The following is a 19033-nucleotide window of genomic DNA, read 5'->3' as shown; positions in this document are numbered from 1 at the left end:
TAAGTCATTGGCACAATTTTAATCAGTTGCAATATGCAAGAGCGCTTTGACTATTTTGAAGAGACTAATATGAAAATCAAACTCATGAAGCATTTCTTTCTATAATACACAATCCATTTAAAGTTTATATTTCTTTGTTAAAAAAATTTCAATCCTCTCTTTTCATAAAAACACACTAATACCAGCAGCCTAGCATTCATGAATAACTGTAAAAATCTTTGTAGTACACAGGCAGTGAAAACATTTCTATCAACAAAAAGTTCCAATTTCATTTCCAATAATGTATTAAAGAAAATTGATTAAAATTTTATTAAGACTTTTGGGAAAAACCCTAAAGATAGTCACTTACTGTATGAACAAAAAAGGTCTTAAAATTCTTGGCTTCAGGTCGTAGCTCTAGTGACCATGGAATTTCTCCTTTCAGAACTTTGTTGACAGGATCCACATAATAGAGATGGGGCCCTTCAGTGAGCAATAATTGGCGCCGACGAGCAAACAATCCCTGACAAGGAGAACAGTAGCAGCAACACCAAGTGTATCAAGGCAAAGGAAGAAATGAATATTACCATTAGATCTATTCTCTCAGAGCTCTGGTGTGTGTGTGTTTTTTCTCACTTCCCCCTGCCCCACAACCCTCTTAAAGCATGTGCTTAAGTCATAGTGATGTCAGTGGGCTTTAGCAATTGCTTATATGCTTTCCTGAATCACAGCCTTAATAAAGAGCAGGGAACAACTGCCTTTAGTATTTATCTATCTAATCAGGAATCTGTCAAATCCTTGTATGCGTACTGGTAGGCAGCACAATCACTATATAATGTATGCATTCTAGTATTTGTGCTCACTGATAGAACTATTTTTGTTATAGATGGATAAAGGAATATGGGATTCTTATTCTTTCAGGGCATCGTTATGGAAATAGTTAATATTAGGTTGGCTAATTTCAGAGTTGGGCTTCTAGTAAGTTTCTGAATTTATTACAGTTTCAAAGTGTTAGAATATAAGAATGACCACATGGGGTCAGACTAATGATCCATCTAGCCAGATATTGTGTCTCTGACAGTGGTCAGTGCCAGTTGCTTCAGGAAGTTGGAAGTTTAGGGATACGTGGAACATGGGGCTGCACCCCTGACCATCTTGGCTAATAGCTGTGGATGGACCATAAATTTATCTAATTCTCTTTTGAACCAATTTATACTTTTAGCCTTCACAATCTCCCCTGACAACGAGTTCCATAAGTTGACTGTGTGTCATGTGAAGTACTTCCTATGTTTCTTTTAAATCTGCTGCCTATTAATTTCATCAGGTGACCCCTAGTCATTGTGTTATGTGATCACCCTAGCCCATCTGCTTGCTGACTCTCTCTCTCTCAAAGAATTCTAACAGATTGGTGAGGCATGATTTCCCTTTACAAAAGCCATGTTGACTCTTCCCCAACATATCATGTTCATGTGTGTGAGATATATATATATATATATTTTTTAACTATAGTTTCAACTAATTTGCCTGATACTGAAGTTAGGCTTACTGGCCTGTAATTGCCAGGGTCACCTTTGGAGCCTTTTATAAAAAATCCAGCGTTATATTGTTTGATCTGTGCGTTTTTTTTTAAGCATTACACACACACCCCCTTTTAAAATTAACATATTTGGAAGGTAATACCAACAAGACATTTGTATGTGCATACAACCTTAGCAGTCTCAGTCACACAAAAAAAACCTAAGTCCTGTACAAGTTAATAAAAATAAATTTAAAAATGACTAGACTAAAACAACATCACTAACTTTACATAAAAAGTTTGCCCCTTCCTCACCTGTTCCCCTTCTTGTCCACTCTCCACTTTGTCTTTGCCTACATCATATGTAACTTGCATTGTAAGTAATTTGGGCAGGGACTGAGTTGGCCTGTGAAGCTCACATAGCACTGTATAAACAATTTCTGCTTCTTGACTATATTCTTGTATGTGTCTCAGTGCATTTCTGCTGAAGTGCCAACATAACCAGCATTTTAAATAGTTAACCTTGTGACAGCTTGGAAAAGAGGAGACTAAAGGGGGATATGATAGAGGTATATAAAATCATGAGTGATGTTGAGAAAGTGGATAAGGAAAAGTTATTTACTTATTCCCATAATACAAGAACTAGGGGTCACCAAATGAAATTAATAGGCAGCAGGTTTAAAACAAATAAAAGGAAGTTCTTCTTCATGCAGTGCACAGTCAACTTGTGGAACTCCTTACCTGAGGAGGTTGTGAAGGCTAGGACTATAACAATGTTTAAAAGGGAACTGGATAAATTCATGGTGGCTAAGTCCATAAATGGCTATTAGCCAGGATGGGTAAGAATGGTGTCCCTAGCCTCCGTTCGTCAGAGGATGGAGATGGATGGCAGGAGAGAGATCACTTGACCGTTGCCTGTTAGGTTCACTCCCTCTGGGGCACCTGGCATTGGCCACTGTCGGTAGACAGATACTGGGCTAGATGGACCTTTGGTCTGACCCGGTACGGCCTTTCTTATGTTCTTATGACACTGTACCCCATATTCTTCACAGTGATATTATTAGGATATGATTATGGCATAAAATACATAATAATTATGCAAGATAAGTCATGTGAGGTGTCATTGGAAAGGGTATAATTTACTGAACATGATTATCATATTTGTATGCATGTACCATTTTTGTATCTGAAGTTAAGAATATTGACAATGTATGTGTATTACAAATGTGTTTACATCTGGGGAACGCCCACTAGACAAGATGCTTTCATTCTGAAAAGCTGGGTGGGGAAGGGCCATTACAGAAAACAATAGGCCTTAGAAAAAGCTTATCTCCAACCTGGGGGCCTTCCTGAGGACACTGCAGACAGCCTCCGAGTCATGGCTGCTGTGACACTAAAGGGACATGTGACCAGGTCACTTGGTGCTGGACTCCATCTTGGGATAGCAGTATTTTTTCCACTGACTGGCGTGGGAACCAAGCATTGAAACAAAGGGATCCCGCCATATGCAAAACTATACAAGGCAGAGGAATGACATCATCTTGGTTCTTCACTGACTCCCCACCCAAAGAGACTACTGGAAACACCTGAGGAACAAACACCCGAGGAACTGAGGAAAGTGCTTGACCCAGGCTAAAGGGATTTTTAGCTTGTGAATGGAACACCTGGGGATTCCAAGCTGCAAGCAAGTATAGCTTGCCCCTTAATCTGCAGCCTGCTTGTATCATCACTTAGGGTGAGAATTTGCTATTTGTATCCGATCTGTGTCGTATATTAAGCTTAGTTTGCATGTTTTGTTTATTTGCTGGGTAGTCTGCTTTGATCTGTTTGCTACCCTTTATAATCACTTAAAAATTATCTTTTGTAGTTAAACTTGTTTTTGCTTTGTCTAAAATCAGTGTGAGAGAGTCATAACTTGGGGCAGAAAGCTGTTGTGAATTCCTCTCCACATTTAGGGAGTGTGAATTTCATGAGCTTACGCTGTATTTTGAGTTTACCCTTGGAGAGTGTGTGTGGAGGAGATGAGTAGCTAGGAAGTTCCCTACCTGGAGCCTTCCCATGCAGGGCTGATCACAGCATCTACATGTAACTGCAGCTGGGTGTGTCCCTATCTGTATGTGTGCTGGTCAAAGTGCAGGCTGGTCACAGCAGTACAGTGTAAAGGGAACCCAGGCTGGTGGGTCAGGGGAGCTTACTGGTACCTCAGTTCCAGGTGGCACCCCGGGAGGAACCCATCAGAAACCTCATCTATCAAAGTTCCAAGAGGACTTTAAAAATAAAACGGCTGGTTATATAGACATTGTAGCAGAGCAACATCCTTTTCAGGTATTTTCGCTCCCTGCACAGAAGTGAGCAGTCATAACAATGGTCTTTTTAAGAGAAAATGCAGAGTGACATGTACGTAGATAATGACTGGGGTGAAGACACTGCATTTGTAGGCAGCAGACCATGACAACTAACGGGTCAGTTAAGTGACAACAGCCTTATATTTAAAATATCTAAATTGATTTTAATGCCACCTCTGCCACCCTCTACAGAGTAGCCCTAAGTCAGATGTAGGATAGAGGGAAGGAAAGCGGAGTTGCTTTTAGAATGAGAGATTGTTTCATTCTACCTCAGAAGGATTAAAAACTACATTTAGGACAATAATGGCTTACCAAGAGTGTACCATAACATTTTTTTTTTTAAAGGAAGGATATTAAATTTGTGAAAAGCTGTTTGCTAGGAAATGTTATGACATTTTTTATAAAAGGAACAATAGATTTGGGACAGAGCTAAAAAAATCTATACAAATCAGGGAACTCCAAAGACAGGTTCTTTAGCAATACATCTCTCAGAGGTGCAACTGCAAGAACAATAACATTTTACATCATGACAGACAGGATAATGAGACTTACCTTTCTTTTATCTACTGGACCCATTTTTAGTATTAAGTTGTTTTCTACAAACTGGTGCCTAACAAGAAAAAAAAAAAGAATTATTGTCATTACAGAAGCACCCCTGTCCTCTCTCCCCACAATGTAACCACAACTACCCTAGTTAGTGTTTTCTTTCAAATCTATCTGGGATACTTCTAAAGATCCATTGCCTTGGAATCTTTACCAAGTTCCAATCTCTCTCTATAGGTCTCCCCACTGTGTTCATGAGTCATGCATATAAAACTTTAAATATTAGATGAATTTCAACCTCTTCTTCCTACCCCAAAATGATTTGCTAGATATCAGGAGGTTATAATTTATTTTCAACTTAATTCCTACTGTGACAAGACTGATGGATTGCATCTGTTATTGATTGTATAATCTGAAGACAGTGGTGCTGTGGAGGTGTGACTGAGCTTAATTTAGCTTGAAGAGCTTCTATTATTGGTGCCCATATATGAGAAGCAAAGAATCATGTTTTCAGACCCCAGATTGATTTTACAGAAGTAGCAGATTAAAAAAGCCTCTCTTTATTGGTTAGCTGAGTTCATTTGATATGGAGTCAGAGAAAACACAACCCAGTATTATATACGACACACTCTCTCTCTCTCTCACACACACACACACACACACACACACACACGTCATTTTTCAGATTATCACTGCACATTATTCTTAAAGTGGTACTAGCAAAAATCTTTAGTAATTATGCTTTTCTTGACGAATGAAATTAACTGTTCAGGTACTAGGATTCTGATAAAGATGAATATAAACCAAGGCAAGAATGGATGGTTTACTGTTTTGTAGATTCCTTATTACAGCACAAAAATCACAGATCAACCACTTTAAACACCTTACCATGGATTTCCACCAGCCTGTTTTGCCAGTAGTAGTCTCTTCTCATCTTCAGAAAACTGCAAGTCCAACTCAAAGGAGTTATTGTCAAGATCATGAATGTACTGTTCTATGTTCCCTGATGTTTGTGGGTGACTTGTCTCTGGGGCAGACAGTGAAGGGGAGGATGCCGAACCAGAAACTTGCATGCAACCAAATTGACTCAGGAGATTGTCATACTAAAGAAGGAAAAATTATTAAAACAAATTTTAGTCACTTATTTTTTTTTAATAAAAAGCTATATTCAACATTTTTATAGAAAACACTGAAAAGCTGTTTTTAACTCTAAAGTTTTACTGCTGATTTGCTACAATGATACGCTCTAAAAAAATATAACCAAGAAATTACTTGGTTTGTAACAGCAAATACATCACTGTCACAAAGTTGGGTTAGAGATATCAGTATGTTAAGCAAAAGCTATAAAACAGATCAGGTAGTTTATTACTTGTGTACACACACGACAGAAAGCCAGTCATGTTTCAATGCATTCAAAATGGAATTAAAAACAACTCAACAGCCTAAGTATTTGGAAGCAGTGGATCTTTAATTTTAGGAATGTCACTAGAATCATACATTGTCTTTCCCACCTCTAGCTTTTATGGTTGTGTTCTGTTTGTCACAATCTAATACAAATAATATTTAACTCTTGTACAGATATTCATCCGTAGATCTCTCAAAGTACTTTACAAAGGAGAATAAATATGAGGTCATCCACTTCAATTTTGATTTGTCTCCAGGAATAATGCTTCCATAATCTCTAAGACTATTCCATATCCAAATACACATCTTATTAGGAATTTTCATTTGCCAGTTTCATCTCATTACTCCTAGTTATTTGGCCTTATTATTTGTTAAGCATGCACCATAACAGATGAGCTAAGAGTACCCCATAAGAGGTGTAACAACAGGTACGCTCTCTTGCATACCCTGGAACTCTGGAAGGTATAAAGGGGTAGAATCCACAACACTACTTAGGTACCTAAATCCCATTTTTAAGTGCCTAGATTCCCCCACTGTGATCCACACAACTCCTACTGAATTCTGTAGGTGCCTAAACTCACTTGGCGCCTAAGTTTGTCTCTCTAGACATACGCACTGCTGCCTCACTCTAGGCGTTGGACACACATCTCCCACCTGAGCCCCAGGGGAAGACAGGCATTCAGATGCCTAACTTGCCCAATTTGATAGTCACACCTAGAGGGTGCCTGCTGGATCAAGCCCCCTTAAAAAAAAAAAATGAGGTGATTGGCTGCTGCCATGGCCCACCTTGTAACTTTTAGCCCAGTGGTTACAACACTTGCCTGGGGAGAGCCAGGTTCAACTTGGCTCTCTGCCAGAGCAGGAAAAGATTTGAACAGGGTCTCTCCCCGTCTCACAGAGAGTGCTTTAACCACCGAACTGTGGGATATTCTGATGTGGGGGCTCTCTCAGTCTCTCTTGTTGAAGCTTTGCCCTTGAGGATAAAGACAGAGTGATTGGAGCAGGCAGACTTAAACCAGGGTCTCCTGACCCCTGAATGAGTGCTCTGACCACTGGACTACAGAGCCCTTCCTTGTCTGTCTGTCTGTCTCTCACTCAAACACCTTTTTCTTTATCCACTGTGTACCATCTTAAACAGGAGAGATCGAGGTACTCTAACCAATGGGCTAAATGTTATAAGGTAAGCAGTTGCGCCAGCACCTGCAAAATGGCTGGTGGCAGAGGTTGCACGGAATGAGACAGGTGCCTAAATCATTCCCACAAGAACCTACATAGATGCCTAAGCCAGGAGTCAGATTCCTGTTCATAGATCTCTAGCAGATCTAGGTGTCTTCCTGCAGCCTGGATACAAGTGCCTGTCTCTAGGGAAGGGGCTTAGAATAACTGCCTCTCCCACTGGCTAGACCAGGCAAGGAGCTGCCTAGTGTGCTGTTTTTTGTTGATTGCATTTTAAAGTGCCTATCTCTCCCCATTCATTGGATTATAAGGTGGATAGAAAGCTGGCTAGATCATCAGGCTCAACGGGTAATGATCAATGGCTCCATGTCTAGCTAGTTGGCAGTTGGTATCAAGCGGAGAGCCCCAAGGGTTTGTCCTAGGGCCGGTTTTGTTCAATATGAACAAGAACAAATCATGTCAAACAAATCTGATAGCTTTCTTTGATAGGATAACGAGTCTTGTGGATAAGGGAGAAGCGGTACATGTGGTACACCTAGACTTTAGTAAGGCATCTGATATGGTCTCGCATGATATTCTTATCGATAAACTAGGCAAATACAATTTAGATGGGGCTACTACAAGGTGGATGCATAACTGGCTGGATATCCATACTCAGAGAGTAGTTATTAATGGTTCCCAATCCTGCTGGAAAGGTACAACAAGTGGGGTTCTGCAGGGGTCTGTTTTGGGACCGGCTCTGTACAGTATCTTCATCAATGACTTGGCATAGAAAGTACGCTTATTAAGTTGGCAGATGATACCAAACTGGGAGGGATTGCAACTGCTTTGGAGGATAGGGTCATAATTCAAAATGAGCTGGACAAATTGGAGAAATGGTCTGAGGTAAACAGGATGAAGTTTAACAAAGACAAATGCAAAGTGCTCCACTTCGGAAGGAACAATCAGTTTCACACATACAGAATGGGAAGAGACTGTCTAGGAAGGAGTACAGCAGAAAGGGATCTAGGGGTTACAGTGGACCACAAAGTAAATATGAGTCAACAGTGTGATGCTGTTGCAAAAAAAGCAAACATGATTCTGGGATGCATTAACAGGTGTGCTGTGAGCAAGACACGAGAAGTCATTTTTCCGCTCTACTCTGTGCTGGTTAGGCCTCAACTGGAGTATTGTGTCCAGTTCTGGGCACCGCATTTCAAGAAAGATGTGGAGAAATTGGAGAGGGTCCAGAGAAGAGCAACAAGAATGATTAAAGGTCTTGAGAACATGACCTATGAAGGAAGGCTGAAAGAATTGGGTTTGTTTAGTTTGGAAAAGAGAAGACAGAGGGGACATGATAGCAGTTTTCAGGTATCTAAAAGGGTGTCATAAGGAGGAGGGAGAAAACTTGTTCACCTTAGCCTTTAAGGATAGAACAAGAAGCAATGGGCTTAAACTGCAGCAAGGGAGGATCAGGTTGGACATTAGGAAAAAGTTTCTAACTGTCAGGGTGGTTAAAAACTGGAATAAATTGCTTAGGGAGGTTGTGGAATCTCCATCTCTGGAAATATTTAAGACTAGGTTAGATAAATGTCTACCCGGGATGGCCTAGACAGTATTTTGGTCCTGCCATGAGCGCAGGGGACTGGACTCGATGACCTCTTGAGGTCCCTTCCAGTCCTAGAATCTATGAATCTTCATTAACAATCTGGAGGATGGCGTGGACTGCAGTCTCAGCCTGTTTACAGATGACACTAAACTAGGAGTGGTAGATATGCTGGAGGGTAGGGATAGGATACAGAGGAACCTAGACAAATTATAGAATTGGGCCAAAAGAAACCTGATGAGGTTCAACAAGGACAAGTGCAGAGTCCTGCACTTAGGACGGAAGAATCCCATGCACTGCTACAGACTAGGGACCGAATGGCTGGGCAGCAGTTCTGCAGAAAAGGACCTAGGGGTTACGGTGGACGAAAAGCTGAATATGAGTTAACAGTGTGCCCTTGTTGCCAAGAAGGCTAATGGCATTTTGGGTTGCATAAGTAGGGGCATTTCCAGCAGATCGAGGGATGTGATCATTCCCCTCTACTCAGCACTGGTGAGGCCTCATTTGGAGTACTGTGTCCAGTTTTGGGCCCCACACTACAAGAAGGATGTGGATAAATTGGAGAGAGTCCAGCGGAGGGCAACAAAAATGATTAGGGGGCTGGAGCACATGACTTATGAGGAGAGGCTGAGGGAACTGGGATTGTTTAGTCTGCAGAAGAGAAGAATGAGGCGGGATTTGATAGCTGCTTTCAACTACCTGAAAGGGGGTTCCAAAGAGGATGAATCTAGACTGTTCTCAGTGGTAGAAGATGACAGAACAAGGAGTAATGGTCTCAAGTTGCAGAGGGGGAGGTTTAGGTTGGACATTAGGAAAAACTTTTTCACTAGTAGGGTGGTGAAGAACTGGAATGGGTTACCTAGGGAGGTAGTGGAATCTCCTTCCTTAGAGGTTTTTAAGGTCAGGCTTGACAAAGCCCTGGCTGGGATGATTTAGTTGGGTTTGGTCCTGTTTTGAGCAGGGGGTTGGACTAGATGACCTCCTGAGGTCCCTTCCAACCCTGAGATTCTATGATTCTATGATTTCCGTGACCTCTGTGAAAGACTCGCAGCATTACTCATGTTCCGTTTGGAAATCTACTATGGCCTTTAAGTCTTTTTCAGCATCATTGCATTCCAGGATACAGTACTGCTTCTTGTGTGACCTATATTTTTTTATTCTTAGATGTATGACCTTGCATTCGGCTGTATTTAATGCATGTTTTTTCAAAGGACTATGAGGAGAAGTGTATTGGCGGTGTAATCTCTTCCTCAGTTTCTTCCTTCTGCACCTCTAGGGCTTCTGGTTCAGAGTCAGGCCGTCTAGAGACTGATGAAGATGGAGCGCGTATTTGTCTCTGTCTCTGCCCTGTTGACGGTTTGGGAAAGTGCGACATATATGCAGTCCATAGGTTCCAATAAGGCCAATGTGAGGGAACTGGCATATGGGATTTCATCCATGGAGGTTCATACCAGAAACCTAGTTTGCTGCTAGTCTCCAGGTATCGAGGACGAGAAGATGATTCTCTGTGTGGATGCCCTTGATATGATGGTGAAGTCAGCAATGCAATGGAGTACTGCTCCTTTTCCTCCTCACTAGAGAAGAGTGGTGCAGTCCTCAGTGGTGAAGGGGAGCAGTGTTTTGTCTCCAGGGAAGAGGCATGAGCTGCAGAAAGCTTGTTATGGAGAAGAGGCAACTCAGGTGTGAAAGATGAACAGCTCTCGTGGGTATCAAAATTCCAGTGGTAGTTGCAGGAGCATCCTCAGCATCAGTGGCTGTGTAGAAAGTGGGGGCATTGTCGGTGCCAAGTGCATTATCTCAAGTGGCCAGTAGATGGTGCCAAGGGTCGCATAGTGCAGAGGACTTGCTCAGTGCCAAAGACTTGGCTGGTACCAAGGGCTTGGTCAATGCCAAAGCATCAGAATTGTTTTAGTTGAGGTGGTCAGCACTGATTTCAAAATTCTTGCACTGTCCTTTTTGGTTCAGAGTGGTAGTGTTTCTGTCTGTGGTCCTGCCTATTTAGGTGCTTGGACCTCTCCTTAGCACTGATACTGGAGGTGCGCAGATGGATGCGGGACCTAAGTCTCGCCCCTGAAGATGTTGTGGCTACTGACCTCGCAGAGGATGCCTCTCTCTGAGGCAGCTCCTTAGAGGGTGAACTAGTGGCCCATTTATTTTCTTCTGGGCAAAAAAGAGTAGATGATGTTCTCTTGGTGGTATGCGGCGAATGAGGGTTGGCTGATGATCGTGCTGATGGCAATCGCCATGTAGGAGAGGAATCAGGGCCAGGGACTGAGGTTGGCCAGAGAGAGCTCTCTATTAGTAAAAGTTTTAGCCTCTGGACCAAACCTTCAATCTGAAGCAATGAGTACACTTTTGTGAGACGTGTACCTCACGAGACAGCATATGCACCGTGCGCAACTGTCGCTCACAGGGATGGCCTCATGACAGCAGAGGCACTTCTGGAACCTGGAGGATCTGGGCATAACCCTGATAAGGGAGAACTTCCCAATTGGGAATGGTGTAGCAAAGGAAACCTATGATAAGCTAAAGAGTAACAGGGAGGGAAGAGCAAAGGAATTTTTTTTCCAGGAGAAAGAAAAAAAATAAAGGAAATGGCTAATATCTACAAAGTTATAATGGAAACACTACTATTACTAAAGGCTATGGATGTAAGGAGGTCTCTGCTCAGGATTCTATCCCAGACCAAAGGCGGTTGAGCAGGAACTGGGGGTAGTTGGACCGCACAGTACTATATAGACGCCACTCACGGTACGAGACAGAGAGGACTGCATGTGCAGCCCAACAAGCAGTGATACTGAAAATCTTCGATTCCAGGCACAGGGGCGCTACTGCACTTACAGCGTCCAAAGGGATGCTACTCAAAGAAGAGCTCAAGAGCTAAATGAGACCCTGTAAAGCTTCTACCAGTTTTCTACCTTGCTTTTGAGGAGAGAATATTGCTTCAACCAGTGGTCACCAGATTGCTTCTCAACTCCAAAGCTGTATCCTCCCCTGTGTCCAGAACTGCACTGTGAAATATGTACCTTTTTTCTGCAAAAGGCTGAAAGCATGAGCGAGAAAAGTAAGTAGCACCGGTTCTTTATACATGTCAGAAACACTGATATCCAGTCATGTGATGCTTATGAGGATAGCGGTCTTCTATCACAGTACTGTAGCTCTTGTTAGCAGCATTGTCTCTGCTATCTTCTCTTGGACTGTGAAAAGTTGTTCTTTTTATGAAATTTATCAGAGACATGGAGCCTTCAGGAACCTGAAAAGAATTGCTAAAACTGGTCCTATGTTAGAGATTACTATTCCGCTGTCTGATCTTAATGAAGACTCAGAAATACTGAGGTATTGCTTCTCCTAAAGGGGAGGTAAGGGAAGTAATAAAGGCTTCTGCTGCACTGCACAACTAAATGTGAAAGACCTTTGGTATTTAAGACCTGGGATGACAGAGTAAAAAGTGAAGACTGGCAAGCACATAATTCAGACTTCCAAAAAGTTACACTGACTTCTATGTTTCCAGTAAATATCTACATCTTTCAGACAATCTGTATTAAGTGACACAAAAACATCAGTTAGCTTTTAAAAGAAAATAGGGTCACATTTTATACTAAGGTTCCATTTATGAGCAGTTTTATAGAATAAATAAATGATCAATCAATTGTTACAGGCACCAACAAATCAAGAGATTGCTTATAGCTATGATTTACACCTATTAACACCTTGAAGAGCTGTGCTTATACCCATCTCTAACACATACTACATAGATCTACCAGTTTACCTCGAGCTGGTTGAAAAATGGGTGGTGTCACTCCCAAAGATAATTTTGCTGAAAATGAAAGAATTGTTTTCATCTACATTTTAGATGGAAAATTCTAGTTTTTCAGCAGAAATAAAACAAAATATTTCAATTTGGAAATGCTGCCATGGTGTCTAATGGGAGCACTCTCCACTCTAGGCTGGGGCTCCCTGGTTGTTCTCATGATGCATTATGGTTCCCCTCCTGAAGAGCAGAGGCAGTGCACAATGGGAGATGTAGTCCAGCCAGCCCAGGGAGGAGAATAGGAAGATGATGTATCATGGCAACATTTCCAAATAAAAGCAGGGGGTGGGGGGGAATGTAAACAGAAAACAGACACCTTTCACACATAAAATCTGTTTGGTGAAACCCCCACTTTTTCCTCAAAAAACAACTTCAATATACATTTTGAAACCAGCACTATCCATGTTTTCTATTAATCATCTCAAGATAAAGTGTGACCAAAAACACTTTTAATAAAAATATTATCTTGGCAAGAATTAATCTGCTCTATGTAAAGGTCTCAAGTTGCAATATAGCACAATTGACACTTACATTTCCATAACAATCCTCATCATCTTCAGACATAGCGGGTAAATATGCTGTGAGCTTTGGGGGTGTCTGGTGATGCAGATTCTCCCATGTAATGGATTCAAAGAATGGATGAGCCTTAAGAGGTCCATACCCTCCCATTTCTTCACAGCCTAATCTCTTTGTAGCATCCAGAACCTGGATAAGTTAAAATGAAATTTGTACTTCTTTAAAATAATGACAAGCAGTTTCAAAACGAATTTTAACTTCATAACAGCACAATGGCAATCCCTTCTGGGTTTTAACCTGCACATTAACATGCAGAACCCTGTGACTATTAGTCTCTCCAGCTTTAACAAATATGCACTGACTAAAAAGGTAAATATTTTCTGCAGATTCATTTCACTCTTGCTCCTAATCCTCATTGATAAGACAGCACTTTTTAAATCCTCACACTATAAACATTCTATAGCAGGTATACTTACAACGGTGTGTGATATGGGTTAAGTTCTCTGAAATGCAATGCAAATTAACTTGAATTTTACAAATAATGAAGCTATTTCTGTCTAATAGCTACAGAGAGATGTTTTCAGACAAATAATTTATCTCTTGGCAAGTTGTATGATGCATTAAGAGCAAAAAAGTCTGTAAATTTGTGCTGTAAGTCTGAAGTGTTGTTTTGTGTGATTATCTAGAATAATTTGTGTCAGCTTGACTAACAGATGTGTCCCCATACACATACCTTTGTCACAATTCAGATGAAAGTAAATTTAAAATGCTGTTTAATAACCAATGCTTACTTTCAAGATGACAATTTTCTCCCTATATGGCCAAGAACTTTAAAGGTTTCTTGTTAGTTTAAAGAGGGCTTGAGAGTTGATAGTAGTTGGAATACAAATGTAGGAAAACTTTCGTACATTCAGCACATTATGCAGTTCCTATGTAATATATTCATCTGACAACAATATAACGAATATTTACCAAAAGCTTTTCCACAAGGTCTTTTGCCTTGGGGAAGAATTTTTCTGGGAAGTCATATTCCAACTTAATTATCTTCTGAAATATAAGATATTCATTGCTGCAAGAAAACAAGTATAATATTTAGTCATCAGATGTTACCTAGGATACTTTTATCCTGGCAGTACACAAGCCAAACAAATAGTATATAGAATTTTTTTTTTTTAAATCAATCCATTGTTTTTCAAATGTTATGGGCCAGATTCCGGCCAGCCCTTGTTTAGGATGCTCACAGACGACCAGAGGGAGAGCACAAGAAGCTCTCTCACCTTTACAGCCCTGAGCAAAGGATAGACAAAAATTCATAAAGGGAGAATAATTCTCTACTTTTTGTACCCGTTGGGTACTAGATGCCTGAATGGGGGGCAGGAATGCTGAAGTGAGCACAACTGACTCAGTATAGAGATGAGTGTGCGCTATATCGTCTTCATGGATGTGGTAGCCACCATGGTGATGTGAACTGCATGGGAGCCCCTGGAGAATTTTGACTAGCCCTTGGGTACTCCTGGTTGCAGCAAGAGCACAAGCTAGCCCTAAATTATTAAGTAGCAGATATATTGAACAATGGTTAAAATCATTAATGAAAAAATTCAGGGTATACTGTAGTTAATTCCACTTGAAAACTCTACAATTTAGTGAAAACTGAAATAAAACTATAATTTACATATAAAATATAATCGGAAGTCTCTTACCCAGCTCTAAATGGTGGCAATCCGGCTACAAGCTGGTATATTATACATCCAAGAGCCCAGAGGTCAGAACTTTAAAGGAAGGGGGAAAAGAGAAAAAAAAACCCATACTAGTTACTGTCCTCATACAGTAAGCCTGTATAATTTAAGTTAGACGACGTTTCTTATTCTCAACTTTTACCAGTCAGGATATCAGTAACACATACAGCCAGTGGAAGAGAGTTGAATTCAGCACGATCCACACACTCTTCTTACTACATTATTTGGCAAGAAAAGCCAGCTAGCAAAGCTGGCTATAAAGAAAAATTGTATCTTTACTCTGACAAAGTAATATAGTTATGACAAAGGAAAACAGTAACCACTTCAAAGTGCAGACACTCCCCAGGTTATGTAAGACCCGACTTACGCAAATTCGCACTTACGGAAAAAGTTCCATAAGCCAGAAATAGGATTTTCGAGTTGAGGAAATTTTTGCGTAACGTACGTGTCAGGATTCCCTCCCAACTCTGAGGTACTGATGTGGGGACCTGCATGAACAATCCCCTAAGCTTATTTTTACTAGCTTAGGTTAAAAACTCCCCCAAGGCATAAATTCTTCCTTGTCCTTGGACGGTATCACTGCCATCACCAAGTGAGTTAGACAAAGATTCAGGAAAAGGACCACTTGGAGTTCCTGTTTCCCCAAAATATCCCCCCAAGCCTCTTCACCTCCTTTCCTGGGGAGGCTTGAGAATACTATACCAACCAAATAGGTAAACAAGGTGAGCACAGACCAGACCCTTGGGTTTTTAGGACACTAAAAACCAATCAGGTTCTTAAAAGCAGAACTTTATTATAAAGAAAAAAAAGTAAAAGAAGCACCTCTGTAAAATCAGGATGGAAGGTAATTTTACAGGGTAATAAGATTTAAAACAGAGGATTCCCCTGTAGGCAAAACTTAAAAGTTACAAAATACAGGAATAACCCCCCCCTCTTAGCATAGGGAAAATTCACAAGCTAAAACAAAAGATAAGGAAATGCATTTCCTTGCTATTACTTACAATTTTTGTAATCTTGGATGCTTATTTCCAGTAGGGTTTTAGGAGATGGTTTTTCCTGCCCTGGTCCCTCTCTGTCCCAGAGAGAACAAGGAAACACACAAAAAACCTCCCCCCACCGATCTGAAAGGATCTTCTTCCCTTATTGGTCCTTTTGGTCAGATGCCAAACAGGTTATTTGAGCTTCTTAACCCCTTACAGGTAAAGGAGGGATTTTATGTTACCCTTAGCTGTATGTTTATGACAGTACGGGTATACATTTCTGACTTATGCAAAATTCGAGTTACGCAAGGCTTTCTGGAACGGAACCACTGTGTAAGTCGGGGGGGCGTCTGTACATAACCCAAGTATACATCTGAGCTTGCTTGTTCCTAAAACACTGCCAGCCAGCATACCTGACAGATCAACCAAAGGAACAGGAAAACAACTACTGTTGCAATCTAAGGCACTGATTTGGATATAACTGTATGTGCTCCTCAAGAACTACTTCTCTCTTCCCGTCTTTAGACAAAACTCCTACGATCACAAAACAAATCTTTCATTGAAGACTTTCATTTATGTCCAAAAGGCTGATGAGACTAAACAGCATTTGAGGTACATTTTAGGAGAATCACTGTGTAGCAAAATCTTTTTGATATGCTGGCTTGAAAGTGGGCAGCTTCAGGCCCCAGCACGCCAAGCGCGTGCTTGGGGCGGCAAGCCGCGGGGGGCGCTCTGCCGGCCCCGCGAGGGCGGCAGGCAGGCTGCCATCGGCAGCTTGCCTGCGGAGGGTCAAGCTGGGCGGCTTGCCTGCGGGAGGTCAGCCGAAGCCGTGGGACCAGCGGACCCCCCGCAGGCAAGCCGCCGAAGGCAGCCTGCCTGCCGTGCTTGGGGCGGCAAAATCCCTAGAGCCGCCCCTGCTTGAAAAGCTGCTTATTAATCACTTTACCACAACATACATTGCACCTACTTTGGGGAAAGACTTAGCATTAACTTTTCTTTTTCAGGATAGGGCTCTCTCTCTCTCTAAAGAGCCTACCCACTCAGAAAATACAAGCTCCTTGTAAAGACAGAGTGGATCATGTCACTTCTAAAAGGCTAACCTGCTAAAAAGTTCTTCACTAGCCAAACTCTCTAAAGCAGTGAATACAGAAGGTATACGGCTTAGCTACATTCTTTTAAAGCTGTGATATATACCTATTTCTAATCACTAATTTTCTGTTGTGGTGAGGGAATAGCCAGATACTACAGCCTGAAACTAACTATGCAGGGAGGACAGAGACCAAGCTGCATGGGATTCCTATGTGAAAAAGATCTTAAGGGTGAAACTGAGAGACACAAAGCTAACTCCTGGACTACAGAAGAGTTCACATGGAGCTCAGTGAAAACACATGTGGATTCAAGGACCAGAGCAGTGGACTAAATAACTTCATTGCAAGGGGGTCATGACTCTCCTCCCAACTACCTATAGAAAATGCAACACATTCTGTTGAATTTACAACAGAAGTTGCTCATGTTGGAGCTGACTTGTGTTCAAAATGGACTGAGAAAGGGTGGTGGGTATTTGGATGCAAGACCACATCTAAAGCTTTTTGGTTTATTACAGTATTTCCAGGACGTATATCCTTTTCACCATCAACTTCTTTCTCATGACAAAACCTCAGTCCTGTAGTAAGTCACTATGTCTGTAGAACCCAGAACTCTGGAGCAATCCAGTAAGCCAGTTCTCACACATGGAGCAACATTTGCCAATAAGGAAATGTATTTTGATTTAAAATAACCAAGAGATGCTAAAGCAACATTTTTTAAATTATGAGACATTTTAAATACAATTTTTTCCTCTTTTAATATATTTAAGCTAAATCCATAAAATTCTCTACAAACACAAAGACTACTTACCTTTTACAGGCAGATTTTTCGGTCAATAATTCCGGAGAAACGTATTGCGCTGTCCCTACAAATGAGTTTGCCCGTGCTGGGAGAAAAGGGAAAGAGATAAGTAAATCCTTAATTAGATAAACCAAAATTTTATCTATTGAAAGTACATAACACTATAGAACCCACTGAAATTCTGTGTCTACGGTAAGTACCTTTTTTTGGATGGGCAATTACAAAAAATTTTCGTTCCACTTTTATTCTTGGTAGAGGGCAGGCAAATAGGCATTTTGACTGGGCTAGTACATTTTAACAGTTTTGCCAGACTGTGCTACAGGATATTGCAGTTCAAATATGTTGGAGTTATCACATCTCTTAAAAAGGAGCTCATTCAGCTTGTGTTCTGTCACTTTGTGTTTCCTGCCTCTTCCCAGTGCCTGGCACTTCATAAGCCACACTCCTGGTGCCCAGTATAGTATAAACTGCACCTGCTGGGCTACTCTGATGTTGCTAGCTTATGCTGTAACTAATCCATTGCTTCACTTGTAGCACATGCATCACTCACCAGAAAACAAACCTGTTGGATGAGCGGCAATACTGTCTGGTGTCACTGGAGGGCATATACTGTGGTGGCATCAAGCCACCAAGATTTGTATTGTGAGAGGAAGAGAAAGTGCTACTGGGAGCAAGGAACCCCATTCCATTTACATTTAGCAACTCTGACAGTAATTTGAAGAATCTTGGCCCTGAACACACAAGACTTGGGAATTACTCCTTTCTGCCCCCTCCTCTCTCAGAGGAGTCCTAAACAAGCCATGAGCATACATTTAAATAAATAGCTACTCAAAATTCTTCCTCAGGGCAGTGCCTTGTTAGGGTTAGTACTATATTCTATGCTCCTTTACCTAAATGAAAGATATATATTGCATGAAAAGACACATGATGGCTTTGTGTTCACCTCCTGCTATTCTTATTTTTCAATCTATTGAAGAGCAAGGAAAATCAGCAAGTTGTTACAATGCACAGCAGTTTCAAGGCAACCTTTAAGATGGTTATTTATTAAAAACTTTTATCCAAGTCTTATTGTTGATAAATTGTATAGTCAATTGCTTGACCACATTTTAGTTCATTATGAAATATATTCAAGAGACCAAATAACTAATGTCAGTCCGTTTTTTTCCTATGCCACAATAAAAATATAGTACAGTAAAAAAGTTCTATATGATACCAGTCTCCAGGAAGCAGTCTCATTCAGTGTTGTTACATTTACCTTAAATAGGTGTGCTCCCAAAGTTATGCCCCTAAAGCCATCTTTTTATACCTTACTTGTTTACAAGCACAAGGTACTGTGTACATCATCACAAACTACTATAGCAGGGTGAAACCCTGCTCCTGCCGTGAGGGGTTTAAAAGTGGCCTGGCAGGGCTTGAGAGCGGCTGCTCTCAAGGCTGGGCTGATTGAGGAAGTGGCTGCAGCTGGGGCCACGCCCCAAACTGAGCCACAGGCCTTATAAAAAGGCCAGGGAAGCCAGAAACAGACAGTCTTCCTCTGCCTGAAGAGGAAGAAGGG

At 41.2% G+C, this 19033-nt stretch overlaps 1 protein-coding gene across 6 annotated transcripts in view; it reads right to left on the bottom strand.

The window, feature by feature from the left end:
• The window catches only part of PDPK1 (3-phosphoinositide dependent protein kinase 1), a 133967-nt gene that overhangs the window by 50949 nt on the left and 63985 nt on the right, over positions 1 to 19033 (bottom strand). For all 6 annotated transcript variants that reach the window (XM_044979211.1, XM_044979208.1, XM_044979209.1 and 3 more), the window contains exons 7-13: positions 17488 to 17563; positions 14576 to 14644; positions 13848 to 13944; positions 12891 to 13064; positions 5272 to 5486; positions 4393 to 4450; positions 350 to 502 (exon numbers count right to left, since the gene is read on the bottom strand). In XM_044979211.1, coding sequence (XP_044835146.1) covers positions 350 to 502; positions 4393 to 4450; positions 5272 to 5486; positions 12891 to 13064; positions 13848 to 13944; positions 14576 to 14644; positions 17488 to 17563 — 842 coding nt within the window. The remainder of the gene's footprint in view (positions 1 to 349; positions 503 to 4392; positions 4451 to 5271; positions 5487 to 12890; positions 13065 to 13847; positions 13945 to 14575; positions 14645 to 17487; positions 17564 to 19033) is intronic.

This window comes from Mauremys mutica, chromosome 11 (genome assembly GCF_020497125.1).
Source record: "Mauremys mutica isolate MM-2020 ecotype Southern chromosome 11, ASM2049712v1, whole genome shotgun sequence".
Classification (NCBI taxonomy): Eukaryota; Metazoa; Chordata; order Testudines; family Geoemydidae; genus Mauremys; species Mauremys mutica.
The sequence above is the reverse complement of the archived record's forward strand: the minus strand, read 5'-3'. Positions and strand labels throughout refer to the sequence as shown.